The sequence below is a fragment of the Cataglyphis hispanica genome, chromosome 2 (assembly GCF_021464435.1).
Source record: "Cataglyphis hispanica isolate Lineage 1 chromosome 2, ULB_Chis1_1.0, whole genome shotgun sequence".
Taxonomy (NCBI): Eukaryota; Metazoa; Arthropoda; class Insecta; order Hymenoptera; family Formicidae; genus Cataglyphis; species Cataglyphis hispanica.
In genome coordinates this window covers 9,798,537-9,815,553 of record NC_065955.1, presented here as the reverse complement: position 1 = coordinate 9,815,553, position 17,017 = coordinate 9,798,537, and the positions used below count along the sequence as shown (strand labels likewise).

At 28.1% G+C, this 17,017-nt stretch overlaps 1 protein-coding gene across 1 annotated transcript; it reads left to right on the top strand.

Annotated features, from left to right (window-relative positions):
• Positions 1 to 12,063, top strand: LOC126857038 (protein I'm not dead yet-like). Its single transcript, XM_050606119.1, has 8 exons — positions 1 to 102; positions 1,647 to 2,027; positions 3,089 to 3,147; positions 6,066 to 6,378; positions 6,605 to 6,747; positions 10,656 to 10,750; positions 10,941 to 11,224; positions 11,788 to 12,063. Exons 1-8 carry the CDS (start codon positions 1 to 3, stop codon positions 12,061 to 12,063), a joined length of 1,653 nt encoding a protein of 550 aa, XP_050462076.1.
• The last annotated feature ends 4,954 nt before the right edge of the window (positions 12,064 to 17,017 follow it).

The following is a 17,017-nucleotide window of genomic DNA, read 5'->3' as shown; positions in this document are numbered from 1 at the left end:
ATGGAACGAACCTGTTTCTTCCTTATGTTATACTGGCGTGTGATTTTCGCTATCTGTTGGGCACTGTTTTGGTTACCTTTCATCGTAATATATAATTATCCGGTAAATATTCTTTTACTTTTTACGTTTTATATATTAAAATCTTTTTTTAACCTTGCTTGCGTTTATAAAAAAAATGTTTTTGAATGCAATTTTAATTAAATATTGCTTTTTTTGAACAGTTTTACAGTTAAATAAGTATATTATTATATTATATTATTATAATTTGAAATAATTAATAATAATAATATTATATAAAGAATATGAGACAGGTGATTAAGAGCTGGGCGCAAAAATAAATGCATAAAAAAAATGTTATTAATTAAACAATTTAATGATTTAAATCGAACGTTTTGGTTTCAATTTAGATCATCTTTAGTAACTAAATATAGAGAGAAAAAAAGATGTCTTATGACATCTTATGATTACATCTTGTTATATTTACATCTTATTAATTTTTTTATAAATTTTTGTTCTTTTCTCTATATATAGTTACTGAAGATGGTCTAAATTCAGATCGAAACGTTCAATTTAAATCATTAAATTGTTTAATTAATAATATTTTTTTTGTCTTTATTTCTGCGCCCGGCTATTAATCGCCTGTCTCATATTCTTTATCATATTTTATATTAGAGCTTTTTTGTTTTATTTAATAATATTATATATAATAATATAGTATTATATTATGTAATATACAGGGTGTAACTGAAAAAAACATATTACATTATATACAATTCAAATCGAAAAATTCTGAACTATTTTTTTATTTAAGCTTTCTTTTTGTTGTTATACTATGTTAAAGTTAATTAATAAGCGCCTGTCTACAGAGGAAAACAGAGAAGATATGGCGGGGATTGCAATAGCGAGATAGCTTTTCGCTATATACATAGATAAGCGCTGATTAGTAACTTTATCATCATATAACAATGAAAAAAAAGCTAGATAAAAAAATGATTTAGGACTTTTCTATTTGGATTGTTATCCTGTATTTAATGGTGTGTTTTATATATATTTTTTTTTCAATTACACTTTGTATATAAATTTTTCATATTAATATCTATTATATGCATATACATATATGATGTATTTTATATTATTATAGTCCAATCTTTTTCAGAAAAAAGTTATATTTAATAATTCAATTCACTTTGATATTAAAATAGTAATTTTATTTTTTATTATTTTAAAATATTTGCGAAAATATTATTATTCTTATTATATTATATTATTATAAATTAAAATAATTAATAATTATATTATTATTATTATATTATATACAATATTGTACTATTATGTTATGGTGTACATATAATTTTTTATATTAATAATAGCTATTATTATTATTATTATTATTATTATATGTATATTAACGTATAAATTGTATTGTTATAATCGAGTTTTTTGCAGTAAAAAGTTATGTTTAATAATTAATTTTATTTTAACATTAAAATAATAATTTTATTTTGTGTTATTCTGAAATATTCAATTATAGATATTATTTTTATCAGAAAAATTATTATATTCTTATCCATGTTTTCATGATATTATTAATAATTAAATAGTATTCTATTTTTCTCTTATATCTTTCATCTACCTGGCAAACACAGGAAGTTAGATGCGCGTACATCATGTTACTAGTGGCCGGCTACTGGGTGACGGAATGCCTACCGATAGGGATTACGTCGCTAATCCCAGTGGTGCTATTTCCGTTGTTCGGCATACTTAGCACCGAGGAAACATGCACCTGCTACATGAACGACACTATTATGGTTTTCATCGGCGGTTTGGTGCTCGCCATCGCCACCGAGCACTGTAATTTACATCTGCGAATCGCCCTGATTGTGATGAGGATGCTCGGTTGCAGCCACGCGAGATTACTCGGCGGTCTTTGCACCGTAACCACTTTCATATCTATGTGGATCGCGAACGCGGCGGCCACTGCCATGATGGTGCCTATCGTCTTTGCCGTTCTTCGTGAATTGGAGAGGGTCAGTTGAATTGAAAAAGCGTCACAATAAATTCCCGTGTTCCATTCCATTATGCCAATTATTGTCAGATGAAAGAGACATTTCAAAGTTAGAACTATTTAGTTTTTATACAAGGTGAGGCATCTAAAACAGGTCATCCGAATAACTCCCACTGTTTTGGAGATAGGAGAAAATGTTTGAAATAAAAGTTGTATGATATCGAGGGGGAAATCTTATAGAGGTGAACATTTTTTTTAGGTAGAGGTGCTTAGGAGATTGAAGGTTATCTTCATTTTTTTTAATGAAACCACACTAATTTTTTTATATAAATCAATTTCTAGCAATTATAATATTTGACACAAAAAATTATAACGGTAAGATGACCAAAAAGTGAATAGTTTACGAAATATTTTGAACTTTATTTTGATATAATTTTACATAAACTATAAAATATTTCTTAGAATATTCACTTTTGGCCATCTTACCCTTATAACTTTTTGTGCCAAATATGAAGAGAAATTCTAATTATTTTGTCCATAAAAGTAATGATAAGTTCATTTTGAAACATGAATATTTTATGAAATATTTTATAGTTTATGTAAAATTATATCAAAATAAAATACAAAATATTTCATAAACTATTCACTTTTTGGCCACCTTACCCTTATAACTTTTTGTGCTAAATATTGCAAGGATTCGATTTGTATAAAAAAAAATTAGGGTGATTCCATTAAAAAAATGAAGATTACCTTTAAATCTCCTCGCACCTCCATTTAAAAAAAAACGTTTACCTTCAAGATTTTCCACTCGATACCATACAACTTTTATTTCAAACATTTTCTCCTATCTCCAAAACTGGGAGTTATTCGAGTGGCCTCACCCTTCTATTCTTACATCTTTCATATCTTTTTTTAGTCATTACAATTCTAAAAATTATATATTTTTCTCGTTCTTCAGTTGTTGATAAAATTATTTTGTATTCCATTTAAATAATGCCAAAAAAGTTACCGCAGATTGTTATTTAATTACATTATACTTTTTTATTTGGTTAAAATCTGGAATTATAATATGTATATATATAGCAAGGGCTTGGAAAAGTGTTTGATATAAAGGAGGATCCGCAAGATCCGGAAGCTGAACCGTGAGTATTAAATATTATAAATTTTATACATTTTTATATATTTTTTATTAGTCATCATATTAGTCATCATACCGTAGGATGGTCCATAATTCATGGTACAACTACACTGAGAAAAAAAGTTGTTGATTTGAGTAAATGTGTTCAACTGATTATTATTTTTTTAATTGAAATATTTAAGTATTCAAGTCAAATACGTCATGTTAAATTTAATATGTTGAACACATTTAGTCCAATTCAACAATTTTTTTTCTCAGTGTGAGAAAAAGTTGATTCACGAAAAAAAGCGAAATCGCAAAATAAAATTTTTTTATATGGGGGAGCTTCAATTTTAATAAAATTGACTTCTAATCGACTTATTGAGTATACTTGATTAAGATGTCGTTGAAACTGATATAGGTCATTATTTACTTATAACTGAAACTCAATATAGGTCATTATTTATTCTTCTACTATTATTTATATCTTTAAACTTTTACCTTATGATGTTATGTCAAAACAATTGTGTATTCCGAAGAAGAAATCAATTTTGTACAATTAAAGAAAAAGCGCTTGAAACTTTAAAAGCCCGAAACACACTGCACTGAAAAAAGTTTTGTTGATATAACCAAAATTTGGTAAATAAAACAAAAAAAATTAATATACCATATTCTATTCATGGTTAGTATACTAAATTTTGGTTATATTAGCAAAACTGTTTTTTCAGTGTGAAAAAACTTTAAATTAATCTAGAGAAGAGCCCAATTTGTATGCTACATTTCTAATCAATTCTTAAACTAATAAAAAGAAATTTTCAAAATAAAATATTGTGTCTTATTTTAATTTATTCTAAGTTAAAATACATATTGGACACTAAAAACAAGAAAAAATAGTGGTCTGTATTGAGATCAGCTTAACGACGTCTTAGTTTAGTCATCAATGCGTGTATGCGTACTCAACTAATATTTAAAGTTGATTTTATCAAAAAACGAAACATCATATGAAAAAATTTTGTTCAACAATTTCGATTTATTTTTTCATGAAAAATGAATCTCTTACCGTACAATTATGAATTACCCTAAATATATAATGTTTTACATAAACTGCTACAAAGTATTGTCTCTGAAACTTAACATCATATAAAAAAAATGTTTTAGAAAAAATTTATAGAGCTTTAAAAAATAAAAAGTTGATAAACTTGAATTTTAATAAATAATTAACAATTTTTTAAATGGTTCTAGAAAACAAATAAAATAGGTAAATAAAATGGCAGTGAGTCTAACGCAGTAGTACGTAAGTACGTAGTAGGGCGCAAAACAATTTCTTTATTGTATCAGAAATTAATTAATTAACATATTGATGTGCAAAGCGGATGTTTTGGTACTTTTTTGAGCCTTAAATTATTATTAATAAATAATAATAAAAGCATTCCAATTTTACATATAGAAATCAATTTTTTGCATCATTTACCGTAAAAATTTATAAGGTAGGATGGTCATAAATTGAATAGTTTATTAGATATTTTATACTATATGTCACATTAAAATATCTTAAACTATTCAATTTTTGATCATACTTAACTTTATAAATTTTTATCCCGAATATTGCAAGGAACTAATTTATAAAAAAAAAATTAGTTTTATATAAAAAAAGTTAATAGTTTTTTACATAATTTTAAAAAATGACCTTGATTAAAATTCAAAATTATCAATTTTCTCTCGCTCAAAATCGTTATAAATTTTGTCTAAAACATTTTTTTTTTTTGTGCAATATTAAGTTTCAAAGAAAAAAACTTTATATGTGAGTAAAATATTAGTATAACTATTTATATATTGAGTGTTCCATTTTTAATAATGCATTTTGATATTTTTTATAATTTGTCATAGACAAAAATTTTTCAAACAAAAGTTGCATGGTTTGGAAGGGAATATATTAAGGAAATGAAAATATGAATTTAATCTTGAGTCAAGTAGCGATGCTCAAAATGTTTCCAACAATTTGTAACTATAGTACTTTTCTTTGAAATTTACAAATTGTTTTGAATAAATGTCTCATTTTAAATGGTGCACTTTGACATCTTTGCATCTAGTTCCTTTTGCTTCATCAAGTAATACTAGAAGTATGTCGATAATCTCATTTGCGTTGTAATCAGGCATGCTGATCAGATATTAGATGACCAGAGTAACGATGAAAACAATCTGAATAAACTTCATAATAAACGAATTGACAAACGATAGATGAACAGATACGCAAATAATACGCAACAGTAAATAAAAAACAAATTTATAAAACAAATTTAAAAAATTCAAAACTTAGCAAAAGTTTGAAACAAAATAGCATTAATACAGGTCACTGGACAAATTTTAAAATTGTCTACAAGTTAGTACAAATGAAGTTGTTTTGAACTTGTTTTCTCTAAAAAAAAAGAAAATCATGATGATTTTTACCTGATATTTAGAAAATATTTAATCTCCACTACTTTTCCCCCTTAATTGCAAACAACTTTTGTCTAAAATGCTTTTCTGAAAAGATGCCAAAATGCATCATTTAAAATGAGACATTCATTCAAAAGAATTTAAAGAAAATAATTTTTAAAGAAAAAGTATTGTTATAGATCGTTAGAAAGGTTTTAAGCACTACAATAATCTATATTCAAAATAAAGAATCTCATTTAAGAAATCGTCGACGATCTTGATCTGATCTTGAAAAAGTTATTCAAGTCCATATTTTCATCATGTATCCCCTTCCAAATCATGCAACTTCTTTAAAAATTTTTTATTTATGACAAATTAGGGGAAAGATATCAACATGTATTATTTAAAATAGGATATCTTGTATACATATACATACATATATTTATATATTTATAATAATTTAATTTATGATTAAATTAAATTTCTAATATATTTTCGATATTATTGTAAAAGAATTTACTTTTTCAGAGATATAAAACCGACAAAAGTGACGAAAGCTTATCTGTTCGCGGCGGCGTACGCTTCATCATTCGGAGGTACTGGAGCGATCGTCGGTACTCCGACGAATCTCGCTTTCAAGGGTATTTACGAATACAGCTTTCCTGATGCTGACCCAATTACTTTCGGCGCTTGGATGGCTGGCTCGATTCCGCAAATGGCCACAAATTCGTTTCTATTGTGGTTGTATTTACGAATAGCTTTTCTGGGGTATCTGAGACCGCGCAGCAAAGATGCCGAAATGGCGAGGATCGGTGCTGAAGGCGAGGCAATTGCAAATCAGGTATGGCAAAAAAAGTTTTAATCTTCTTATTCGATTAATAAAATAAGTAACAAAATAATTACAAATATTGTCTATTTGCGAAAAACTTCTCTCTTTCAAAAAATTTAATATTTTACATAACGTGAGAGAGATAGAATATATAATTAATCTTATTTTAGACTAATTTTCTCTTATTTAGACATTTAAATTATCTGCAAATCGATAAAAAAATATATCATTGTTATAGGTAATAACCCAATCTCTTAAGAATTTAGGACCTTTAACGTTTCATGAGTTCTCTGTCGCAACACTCTTCACGGGATGTATATTCTTGTGGGTGTTCAGAGCTCCTGGATTCGTTCGCGGATGGTCGGAAGTTCTGACAGATGTGTGAGTTCCAACTTTCTTAATGTTATAAAACGAGAATTTTCAATGAAAAAAGACAAATTATTTCACCTATGATAATTCATTATTGCAAACAAATTGAAGATAAAAGATTAAAACATATTTGAATTATATTATATATGTATATACGTATATACATACATACAGAACATTCCAGAATTCATGGAATATATAGTGTGATTGTATCAAAAGAAGCAAAGTTGCGTCTAAACACTACTTTTCAAACAAAAGCAATTTTAAGCTAATAAATGTGCGCTTTAGATTACTTTTGAATCAAGAGCGTACGGCATGCGTGTGCACGTGTACATTATTTTATTATTTCACTACAGATTTTACTTAAGAACACATTATACATGACATTTAAATATCGTTATTTTGTGGCAAACGACTTATTTAATAAAAGATCATTTTCTAATATCACTGAAAAAAATAATTGAAAGTAAAATAAGTAGATTAGATAACACGCAAATAATTTTGATCCAAGTTTATTGTTACAACGTTCTAAAAATGTTGTGGCCCTGAAAAGGGCCATAAAGATAATCTACTTATTTTATTTTTAGTCGTTGCTTCGGTGATCAATGAAAATGTTTTTTTTATTAAGTAAGTTATATTCAAAATAGCGATGTTTAGATATCATGCATAGTTTTTGTAAAATATTTAGTAAAAGTAAAATGTACACGTTCACGCGCCATATGCCATATGTGCACTGTCTCTAATTCATGCGTAATCTAAAGCGCTCATTCGTTAGCTTAAAGTTTTTCTCATTTAAAAAGTAGTATTTGCAATTTTGTCAGAGAAAAAATTTTTTTTGACACGGACAATCACATTGTGCATTCCATGTCTGCGATTCTGGAATCTGTATTTTAATAATTTATGCAAAATTATGTCTCACAACTTCCGTATAAGATTTTAATAACATATCTACAGATGAAATGGAGTAAAAAATCCTAATACAAAAATATCTAGGCTACAGTAGTTTCTCAATTATAAGTGATCAAAGTTTGCCAATAATATTGCGTAGATTCCCACATTCAGGCTCGTAACTGTATTATACATACATATATCGATATATATACATATATCGATCTGTTATTGACTTTTACAAGACATAACAAATCAATTGATTTTCACAAATAATTCTCTTCGCGCAATCAAAACAAAAATAAATTTTTTTCTTAAATATGTGAAATTATTAGGTATATACTTCGATTTAAATATGATAATTAATCAACCATTTAATATATTAATTAAGAAAGGATTAAATATTTTACGTTCAATAGCTCATTAAGCTGACTGCCGTACATAGTACCTACACACATAAAAAATAATAAAATCAATTATGCAGTAAGAATCAAAAACAGATGACAGATAATTAATGATAATTTATGATAGTAGATGCTCGTATATATATAATTATGAATTTAAGCGCACGAGTTCTATGCGATATCATTGGGAAAGTAATAGCTTATAACTCGAAAATTATTGCAGCCTCAACATTTTTATATTAAAATTTTTGACTTTAGTTTATCTCTAGAGTTTATTAAAGTATTGTTGTGGTTGTGAGACACCCTGTAACTTTATAATAATTTATATAAAAAATCTTATATAAAAAAAGAATTATATAAATATCTTATATAAAAAATTATATAAATTATATACAGGATAATAAAAAATTTATCACATTTTTCTCAAAAATGATTAGAATTACAGGAAAATACGTATTATTAAAATTGTAGGACAAGTAGGGAAACATACTGATGTGATTTTGAGTAATCTTGAATGTCCTTAGTTTTTACATTATACACTTTACCTAAAATTTCCTTTTTTTAATAAGAAGAAATACTTTTGAGTCATTCCATTGATAATACTTAATAAGTGTAAAAAATTTTGCATCAAAGCATGTCTTTTTTTTTTAAAATCAACTGCTGTCGGGTATTTGCAAAATTAAAATACAGAATAAAACTTTGAAATAGATTTTGATAAATATACGAAAAAGGAACTCGTCTTGACGTGGACATATATTATGTTTGTAAGGTCATGTTCTTGAGTAACATTATAGACATAGTGTCTAGACTAAGTGTTAAAGAGTAGGGATCATCAAATGTTAGACAGAGATAGCATGCTTTTTATCACCATTCTATCTTCAGTCTCTCTATTTTTCTGTTTCCTAGTAAAACAAAAGCTTCTTTACCCTATCACGCATTATTAGATAAAGAGAGATTAGTGATCGTATTTCTTTCTATTTTTTGACGCGTTCTGACTACGGAAGATGTAGGAAACGCGCGATCTACATATTATACGTTTATGAACAAGAAAAAATTTTAACTATTATTCATAAAACGTTATTAACAAAAAAAAGGACGTACTAATATCAGTTAAATTAATACCAGTTAAAAAATGTAATTTGATATGATACTGATACGTCTGAAGGAATACTGATATGTCTGATACTGATACTGATATGCCTGAAGGAAACAATATAGGATGTTCGATTTTATCTGTCGATATCTCGGAAATTATCAAAGCTAAATAAAAAATTCGAAAAACCCCTTTAATAGGATTACTTTAAGATGATTTCTAGTATGATTAAACTGTACTCTTACGCATTGGATTTTTTTTGGGGGGGGGAGGGGGAAGGGAGGAGATTGTTCCGAGGCAATTTTCAAAAATTCATTACGGGAGTAATATTGAAGATAAACTCTTTATATCGTAGGTCATTGGATTTGTCTTTTGAGCACTATTAATTGATTGTAATTCTTGTAGGGATTTCCCATTTGAAAATTTTGGCTACTCTTTCCTTTTCCAAATTCAGGGGAGAAGGGATTCTGTTCAATTATACTAAAAATCAACTAAAAGTATTCCTAACCCTTGAAGGGGCTTTTTGAATTTTCGTCTAACTTTAATAGTTTCCGAGATATCGGGGTGGACAGATTAAATCGAATATTCTGTATATGGGCGAGGTATGAGTAAGCATCTCGAGTGGTTTGGTAGATCCCGCTTCACGTGAAAGATTGAAAACCTATGTGAAACCTTATAACTCATTTCGCATCTGGAGATAGTAGGGGTGGATTTTGTGTGGAAAATTAGAAACTTATGTGGAACTATATAATAATCCTACATGAAACGCGTGGATAGAGAGTTCCGCTCTTTCCTCTACGTTCTCACCTTGAAAAAATTAACTTAATACAAGGAAATTTAATATGGCTCTATAAAAACACTAAATTTAGAAGACTAAGAAATTTAGCAGTCTATTTAATTGCAGATAATAGTGCGTTAATTTTATAAAAAATATTTTTCTGGAACTGATGACTGCAAAGGGCACGAATCATATTGCCTTTCTTCTTAATTGTCCGTAATTTTTAAAGCTGTGATTCTTACTTGAAAGCCTTAATTTTAACTTAACTTATTAGTTCACGTTGGCTGGAAAAATGGCGTTAACTTTAATATAGATATTTATTTAAACGAATAAGAAATATCGTGGGTGTGAAATCTGAATAGTTCAGTAAGAGGAGGTTCAAACCTCTTTCGCCCGGTAAGCGAAAGACTAGGTTTGATTCTCGATTCAGCGACTTTAATCTTGATATTTTTCTCATCTTTATTTCTTTAGAGGAATAAAGAGAGATTATTATAAATCTTTATTATAAATCTCAAAATTAAGATTTTGAATATTCTTGATATAGGATCAAGGAAAATTTTCCCTGTGCAGTAATTAGGTTAGTAGAAAAATGTTTTGTGTGAAATTGACGCACTAGAATTCGCGTTGGCTTTTAATCTGCAAATTTTTAAATTTGATTTTTATTTGAGAAATTTATTTCTTATTAATTTTAACTTAACTTAATAATTCATTTTATTATGTAAACATAATTATATAATTGCACGAGGATCTACCGTAGAAACTTGGCAGACTCAACGCCCGCGATCTTCGCATGCTTGCTGATGTTCTTCATCCCGAAAGAACCCATTTTCGTACATTTTTGGAGCAAGGACCGTAAGACCCTCTAAAAGCAGCAATTACCGAAGCTAGTATGGACTCGCGACTCGAGTAGCAAGTTTATTAAAATATTTATTAAGATCTTTTCTCTCAAAAAATAAAAATAGTTTGTTACTCGATTCACCTTTCTGCTTAGTTTCGGACATTTCTCGCGACAATGATTGTGAAATCTCGTATGACTGTGTAGTTTCCAGACGGCCGACAAGACCGTCCGAAGGCTTGATTACATGGCAGGTGATTCAAACAAAAATGCCGTGGAAATTGGTGTTTCTGTTGGGCAGTGGCTTTGCTCTCTCGAAGGGCAGCAGCGTCTCTGGACTTGCCATGAAGATAGGATTGGCTCTAGTGCCCCTGAAGGAACTACCTCCCGTGCTGATGTTGAGCATTGTTCTTTTTTTCGTCGGTACCATGACTGAGTTCACTTCGAACGTTGGCACGGCTAACATACTTCTGCCTGTCGTCGCTCACATGGTAAGAGTTCATGCAAATACTAAAGTGAATAAAAATGTACAGTTTTCTGTTTTATTATAATTTTTATTTACAATTTATGAACAATATGAACTTATCGTTTTAAAATAAAAGTTAATGACCACTTTCCAATATAGTTTTCAAAAAGATTGATGTGCCCTTGTTCCATTTTGGCACGAGTTCGAAAATTCCCTCTTGGTAAAAATCCGGCTTGATGTTTAAGCTATTTTTAAACAAGAGCCTATAATATTGCATCACCAAGAAGTCAATTTGAAGAAAAAGGCTTGTATTTTTTCTCTTTAAAGAAGCCAAAGCTTTTTTTGTGAAGTTTATGATAATGCCAGATCTTACTCTGCACATTCAAATACAATCTTCTCGAAGAATATATTGGAAAATAGTCATTAATTCCTATTTTAACATAATTTATAATTATAAATTTAATTTACGCATAAGTGGTAAATAAAAATCGTAATAAAACAAGGAGGTTTGCTTTTTTATTTTCTCTAATATTTATTAACGCAAATAATTTTTTATACGTAAATAATGTTTTATATTTACAATCCAAGTGCGTGGCGATGAGGATACATCCATTATACTTGATGATGCCGGTGACTTTGATGTGTTCGTATGCATTCAGAATGCCGGCCGGCACACCACCAAATGCAATCGTAACCGTCGCAGGCCACATACAAACTCGGATGCTAATAGTGGCCGGATGCATTCCCGCAATGTACAGTCTGATAGTGCAAGTTATTCTGTTCCCCACTTGGGGAGCATTTATCTACGGCATCGGGGAATTTCCGGATTGGGCAAAACAGCATGATATCAATCAAAAGCTATAAATTTTTGCCGCTTGTTTAATGATTTTGCTTATACATAACTGACTGTAAAGAATATACTTTGTCATTTTATCAAGTTATGTTTGTTACCAGAATAGGATTGATTATTCGCAAATAAAATAAAATTTGACTTTTTATTCATCGATAAATGACAATTCTAACAACTAAATTATTAATTAATTATCAATAAATGACAATTCTGCCAACTAAATTATTAATTAATTAATTCATTAATTAACTTCACATGGAATTAATGGAAATATATATATTATATATTACAACTTTTATTAAAGAAAATTTTTTCAAAATTTTTGAAATAACTTTGCCACATACTTGACTTTTTTCTTGAAAGAAAAGATAATTTAGATATGTACACAAAATATTAAATACAAAAAATTTTCTACGATTTTCAACCTCAAATTGATCTCCAAATTTTTAAAGAACAAAAATGTTGTGGTATAAGTTTACAAAAACTTACGCAATACAGATAGATCATTTTCTTTTTAATATATATATTATAGGTGGCACATTCTGAAATAATAAATGCTTTGAATTTTTGTGGCAATCTATTTGGGTTACTAAGATATGTAACATTGCATATCTGATTATGATTTTAAAATATCATAATTCTTGTATTTGTATCATGATTTCATTATATCTTACATGTATGTTTATATTTCTTTGTTTATAATTGCATTATTGTGTCACTGTTACGTTTCAGCGTTACTATTTAGTTTAGCTGCAAAGGACCTACACACTTCATATGGAAAATGGCTTCCAGTGGATTTTGTTTAAACTTTAGGATTTTGTAGTTTAGGATTATGTTATGCTGAGCAAAAATCGCAATGGACTAGGAGTTATAATCTGCAAAGAGCATGTAAAGTTGATAATTTTTAGGATTTTTTCGCAAAAATGATTGTGCAGTTTTCTGCGAGTTTCGACCATAGACGTATAAGTTAGCGCATTTCTATATTTTCCGTGATCAGAATGCGTCAAAAAATAGAAAGAGATAGCTGAGGTGCTGCATGATCATCAATCTGCCTTTTTCTAACGATGCGTGATACGGTAAAGATGCCTTTGTTGACTGGGAAACAAAAAAGGAGAGGGGATAAAAAAGCGAAGATAAAATAGTGATAGAAAGCATGCTATCTTTGTTTAATATTTGAGGATCCTCACTCCTTAACACTCGGTCTAAATATACTATGTCTATGGTTTCGACAAGTGAAATATCCCAAGACTTGCTATGTGAAGGTATCTACAATATAAATCTCATCCAAAATATTACAATTACCCGCGTTCATAGAGTTCAAGTGATTGCCTAATTATTATTAATAATTATAATTCTATTAGCTATTATTTTTCAGTGATAGGCCAAAGCTGCAACACTGCTGCTCTCGGCGTTCAACCGCTAGCGTGTATCATATAATGACATATACATGTACAGGATGTCCTGCAAAGATTGGTGCCAACGCTCGTGAACGGATAGAGCACAATAAAGTAAACAGAAAAATCCTTTACCATTTTGTCTTGTAACGCTTAATAAAAAAGTTATTAAATAAAGTCTGGTCAATCATCGTCGATCTTTAGCCAGGTGGAGAAAAAATTTACGCTGTCAAAATGTCATTTTTACGTCTCACAGTTCAATTTGCTACGTGAGGCGCTATATAAGAATATCTGGCATGTGAGTAACTTGTGGGTAACATGTAACATCACAATATTTACTAACATAGACGTGACTACGTCATCGCATGTCGCACTTACGTATAGCCTAAGTTTGTGCGGGGAAACTACGAACAGTACTGAGCACCGAACTATCAAGAGACGTGGTAGAGTCTCGCGCCAAGTCCGGAGAGAAGCAGAGACGCACCGTGTATCTATACGCGAGTCAGTCAGTTGAAAATATCTCAGATTATCAATTCTCAATAACCGCTGAACGGATCGAATTCTTACTAAGCTTAATCGATAGCTTGAGTTTGAATTATATGAATAAAGTGTCTTTATTTTTGTTCTACATGTTTTACAAACGGAAATATTACGATGCAAAGTTTCAATATGAAAATTTTTATGTAAGAAACGTTCCGTCCAGAAAATGTACTTTTCCAATGTTTGATTAAAATTACGCTAGCGTCGCTCGCAGCCGATGGTAACTCTGTAAAATCCATATACCGATTACATACATCGTTTGACATGTCAAATATTATTATGTACATAGATATGGTTATGTATACATGTTATGCATACTATAATGTATAAATTTTAATGTACAGAGTGTCCGGCGTCAATCGCATCACCCGTCGTGTGCAGGTGAGAGCAGGCAAAACTGAGAAAAAAAGTCCTACCATTTTTTTTGATAACGTTTAATAAAAGAGTTATTATCGAGGGAAGTCTGATAATTCAGCGACAACCTTTAGCTCGACGCATATCAATGAGCCGCGCGCCTAGCATGTGTGTGTGAGCGCTCAGCTGTACAGCGTCTCACTGACGTGCGTCTGGCTAAAGATCGGCGACGATTGGCCAGACTTTACTCAATAATATCTCTCTTATTAAGCGTTATAAAAAAAAATGGTACAGGACTTTTCTCCTCAATTTTATCTGCTTTATCTGCATACGACGGGTGATGCGATTGACGCCGGAAACCCTATATATAGTATTCCTAGAACATGTAGAGTAAAAGATGAGAGAGGACACTTTTCGTGTAAATTTATAACAAAACTATCGACAACAAAATTAACGAATAAATGTATTAAAAACTGTATTAGATTGTTATTGTATTATTTATATAATTTCAACTTTGATCGCGTGTGTACAAATTTATTAATTGATTTTCATTTTTAATTTTTTTTTGTTTCTAGTAAAATCATGCTTTTAGTGTTATATATCTGATTTAAGAATAAGAAAAATTTTAAAAACATTGTACAATGTATACGAACTATTCTTAAACCTAAAAAAATTACTTTTCTAAAAAAAAGGTACAAAAAAAGCGCCAAGTAAAGAAGTTTCGCCATGTAAAAAAGTGTACACAAAAAACTATCATTTTTTTTATTAAAAAAATAGCTTTACAAAATAATGTTATTTAATTCTATACAAAACAGAGTTATTTTAATTGAACGAAATAAATGTTTCAATTTCTTAAAAAAATAAATATGAAAAATTCCAACTGATGATCCAAATTATACTACAAAATTAATCTTTTTATGATTATTTAAATAGAAACATTTTAACCAATAATATTGTTGTACAAATTAATTGTTTAAATTTCCTACAAAAATATTGATATCAAAAAATTGCGCTAAATGAATAAAAAAATTTATGCTATATAAAATTTATTTTTTTTATTATTTTTTAAATAAAAACATTTCACTAAAAAGACTTATCTAAAATAGTTGTTTAATTAGTATTATTAATTTTCAAAAAAACTAATATTACAAAATTTTACCAACTAAATACAAATTTATTATAAATTTTTTTATTTTCGATATTAAGAAAAACTATATTTAATAAATTGCAATATAATTAAAGTAGTAGAGCGTATAGATCTATTATTAAAATAAAGTTATAATTAAGGGTACAATTGTCAATATACACACATTTAACACACGCTTTGGGATATATTTAAATTATAAAAAATTATGTAACAAGAGATTTAAAATAAACAATTATGTATATATACATTTCAATAACCATATATTCTGAAATGTTTAATAAAAAAAAACATAATATAAAACAAAAAACAAAACTGCAACAAATTAATATAAAAATCAAAAATTATAAATTTATAAAAAGATTAAAAATTAAAAACTTATCCAAAAATTAAAAATTAATACAAAATAAAAAAAAATATTTTAATTAACAATTTCATGAGCAAAGCTTCATATTCTGTATTATACTTAAACTTCAAAAAATATTTATATATAAATTTACAATAATTTTTATTTTTACCTTATTATTAAAAATAAAATTATATAACTTACTTTTTTCGCTTTATTTATGTTTTTAATGATGAATTAGATAAGCAGCAATGATTATTTATCAATGAATTTTAAAAAATAGATTGCAAATATATTAATATATATTTTTAATGACACACTGATTTGTAAGCATCCATTATTCTTACAATAATAGTAATAAAGAAGTTTGAAAGATCTATAATAAACAAAGAAGACCGTCATATTTTGATAATATATCGGGAGTGGTGATGGGTTTTTTTGCTTATTTATTTTAAGATATTTTACATATACTACAAAAAAGAATAATATCCTTAAAAAAATTACCTTTCTAAAAAAAGGTACAAAAAGGTACAAAAAAAGCGTCAAGTGAAGAAGTCTCGCCATGTAAAAAAGTGTTACACAAAAACTATCATTTTTTAATTAAAAAATAGCTCTATAAAATAATGTTATTTAATTTTATACAAAACGGTGTTTTTAATTGTACAAAATAAATGTTTTAATTTCTTAAAAAATAAATATAAAAAATTCTGCCAATAGACAATCCAAATTATATTACAAAATTAATTTTTTATGATTATTTATATAGAAACATTTTAACCAATAATATTATTGTACAAATTAATTGTTTAAATTTCTTACAAAATATTGATATCAAAAAATTGCGCCAAATAAATAAAAAATTTATGCTATATAAAATTTATTTTTTTATTATTTTTAAATAAACATTTAAATAAACATTTCACTAAAAAAACTCATATAAAATAGTTGTTTAATTAGTATTATTAATTTTTCAAAAAACTAATATCACAAAATTTTACCAACTAAATACAAATTTGTTATAAAATATTTTTATTTTATTATTTTCAATATTAAGAAAAACTAGATAGAGACCTGGAGAGGGAGCGACGGAGGAGATTGATCATAAGGATGCTCGAGGAAAAAAGGCTTGGAGGGCAGGTGCAAGGGGAAAAACAAGGACTAGAGTAGAGGAGAAGGAAGTGCAGAGTGCA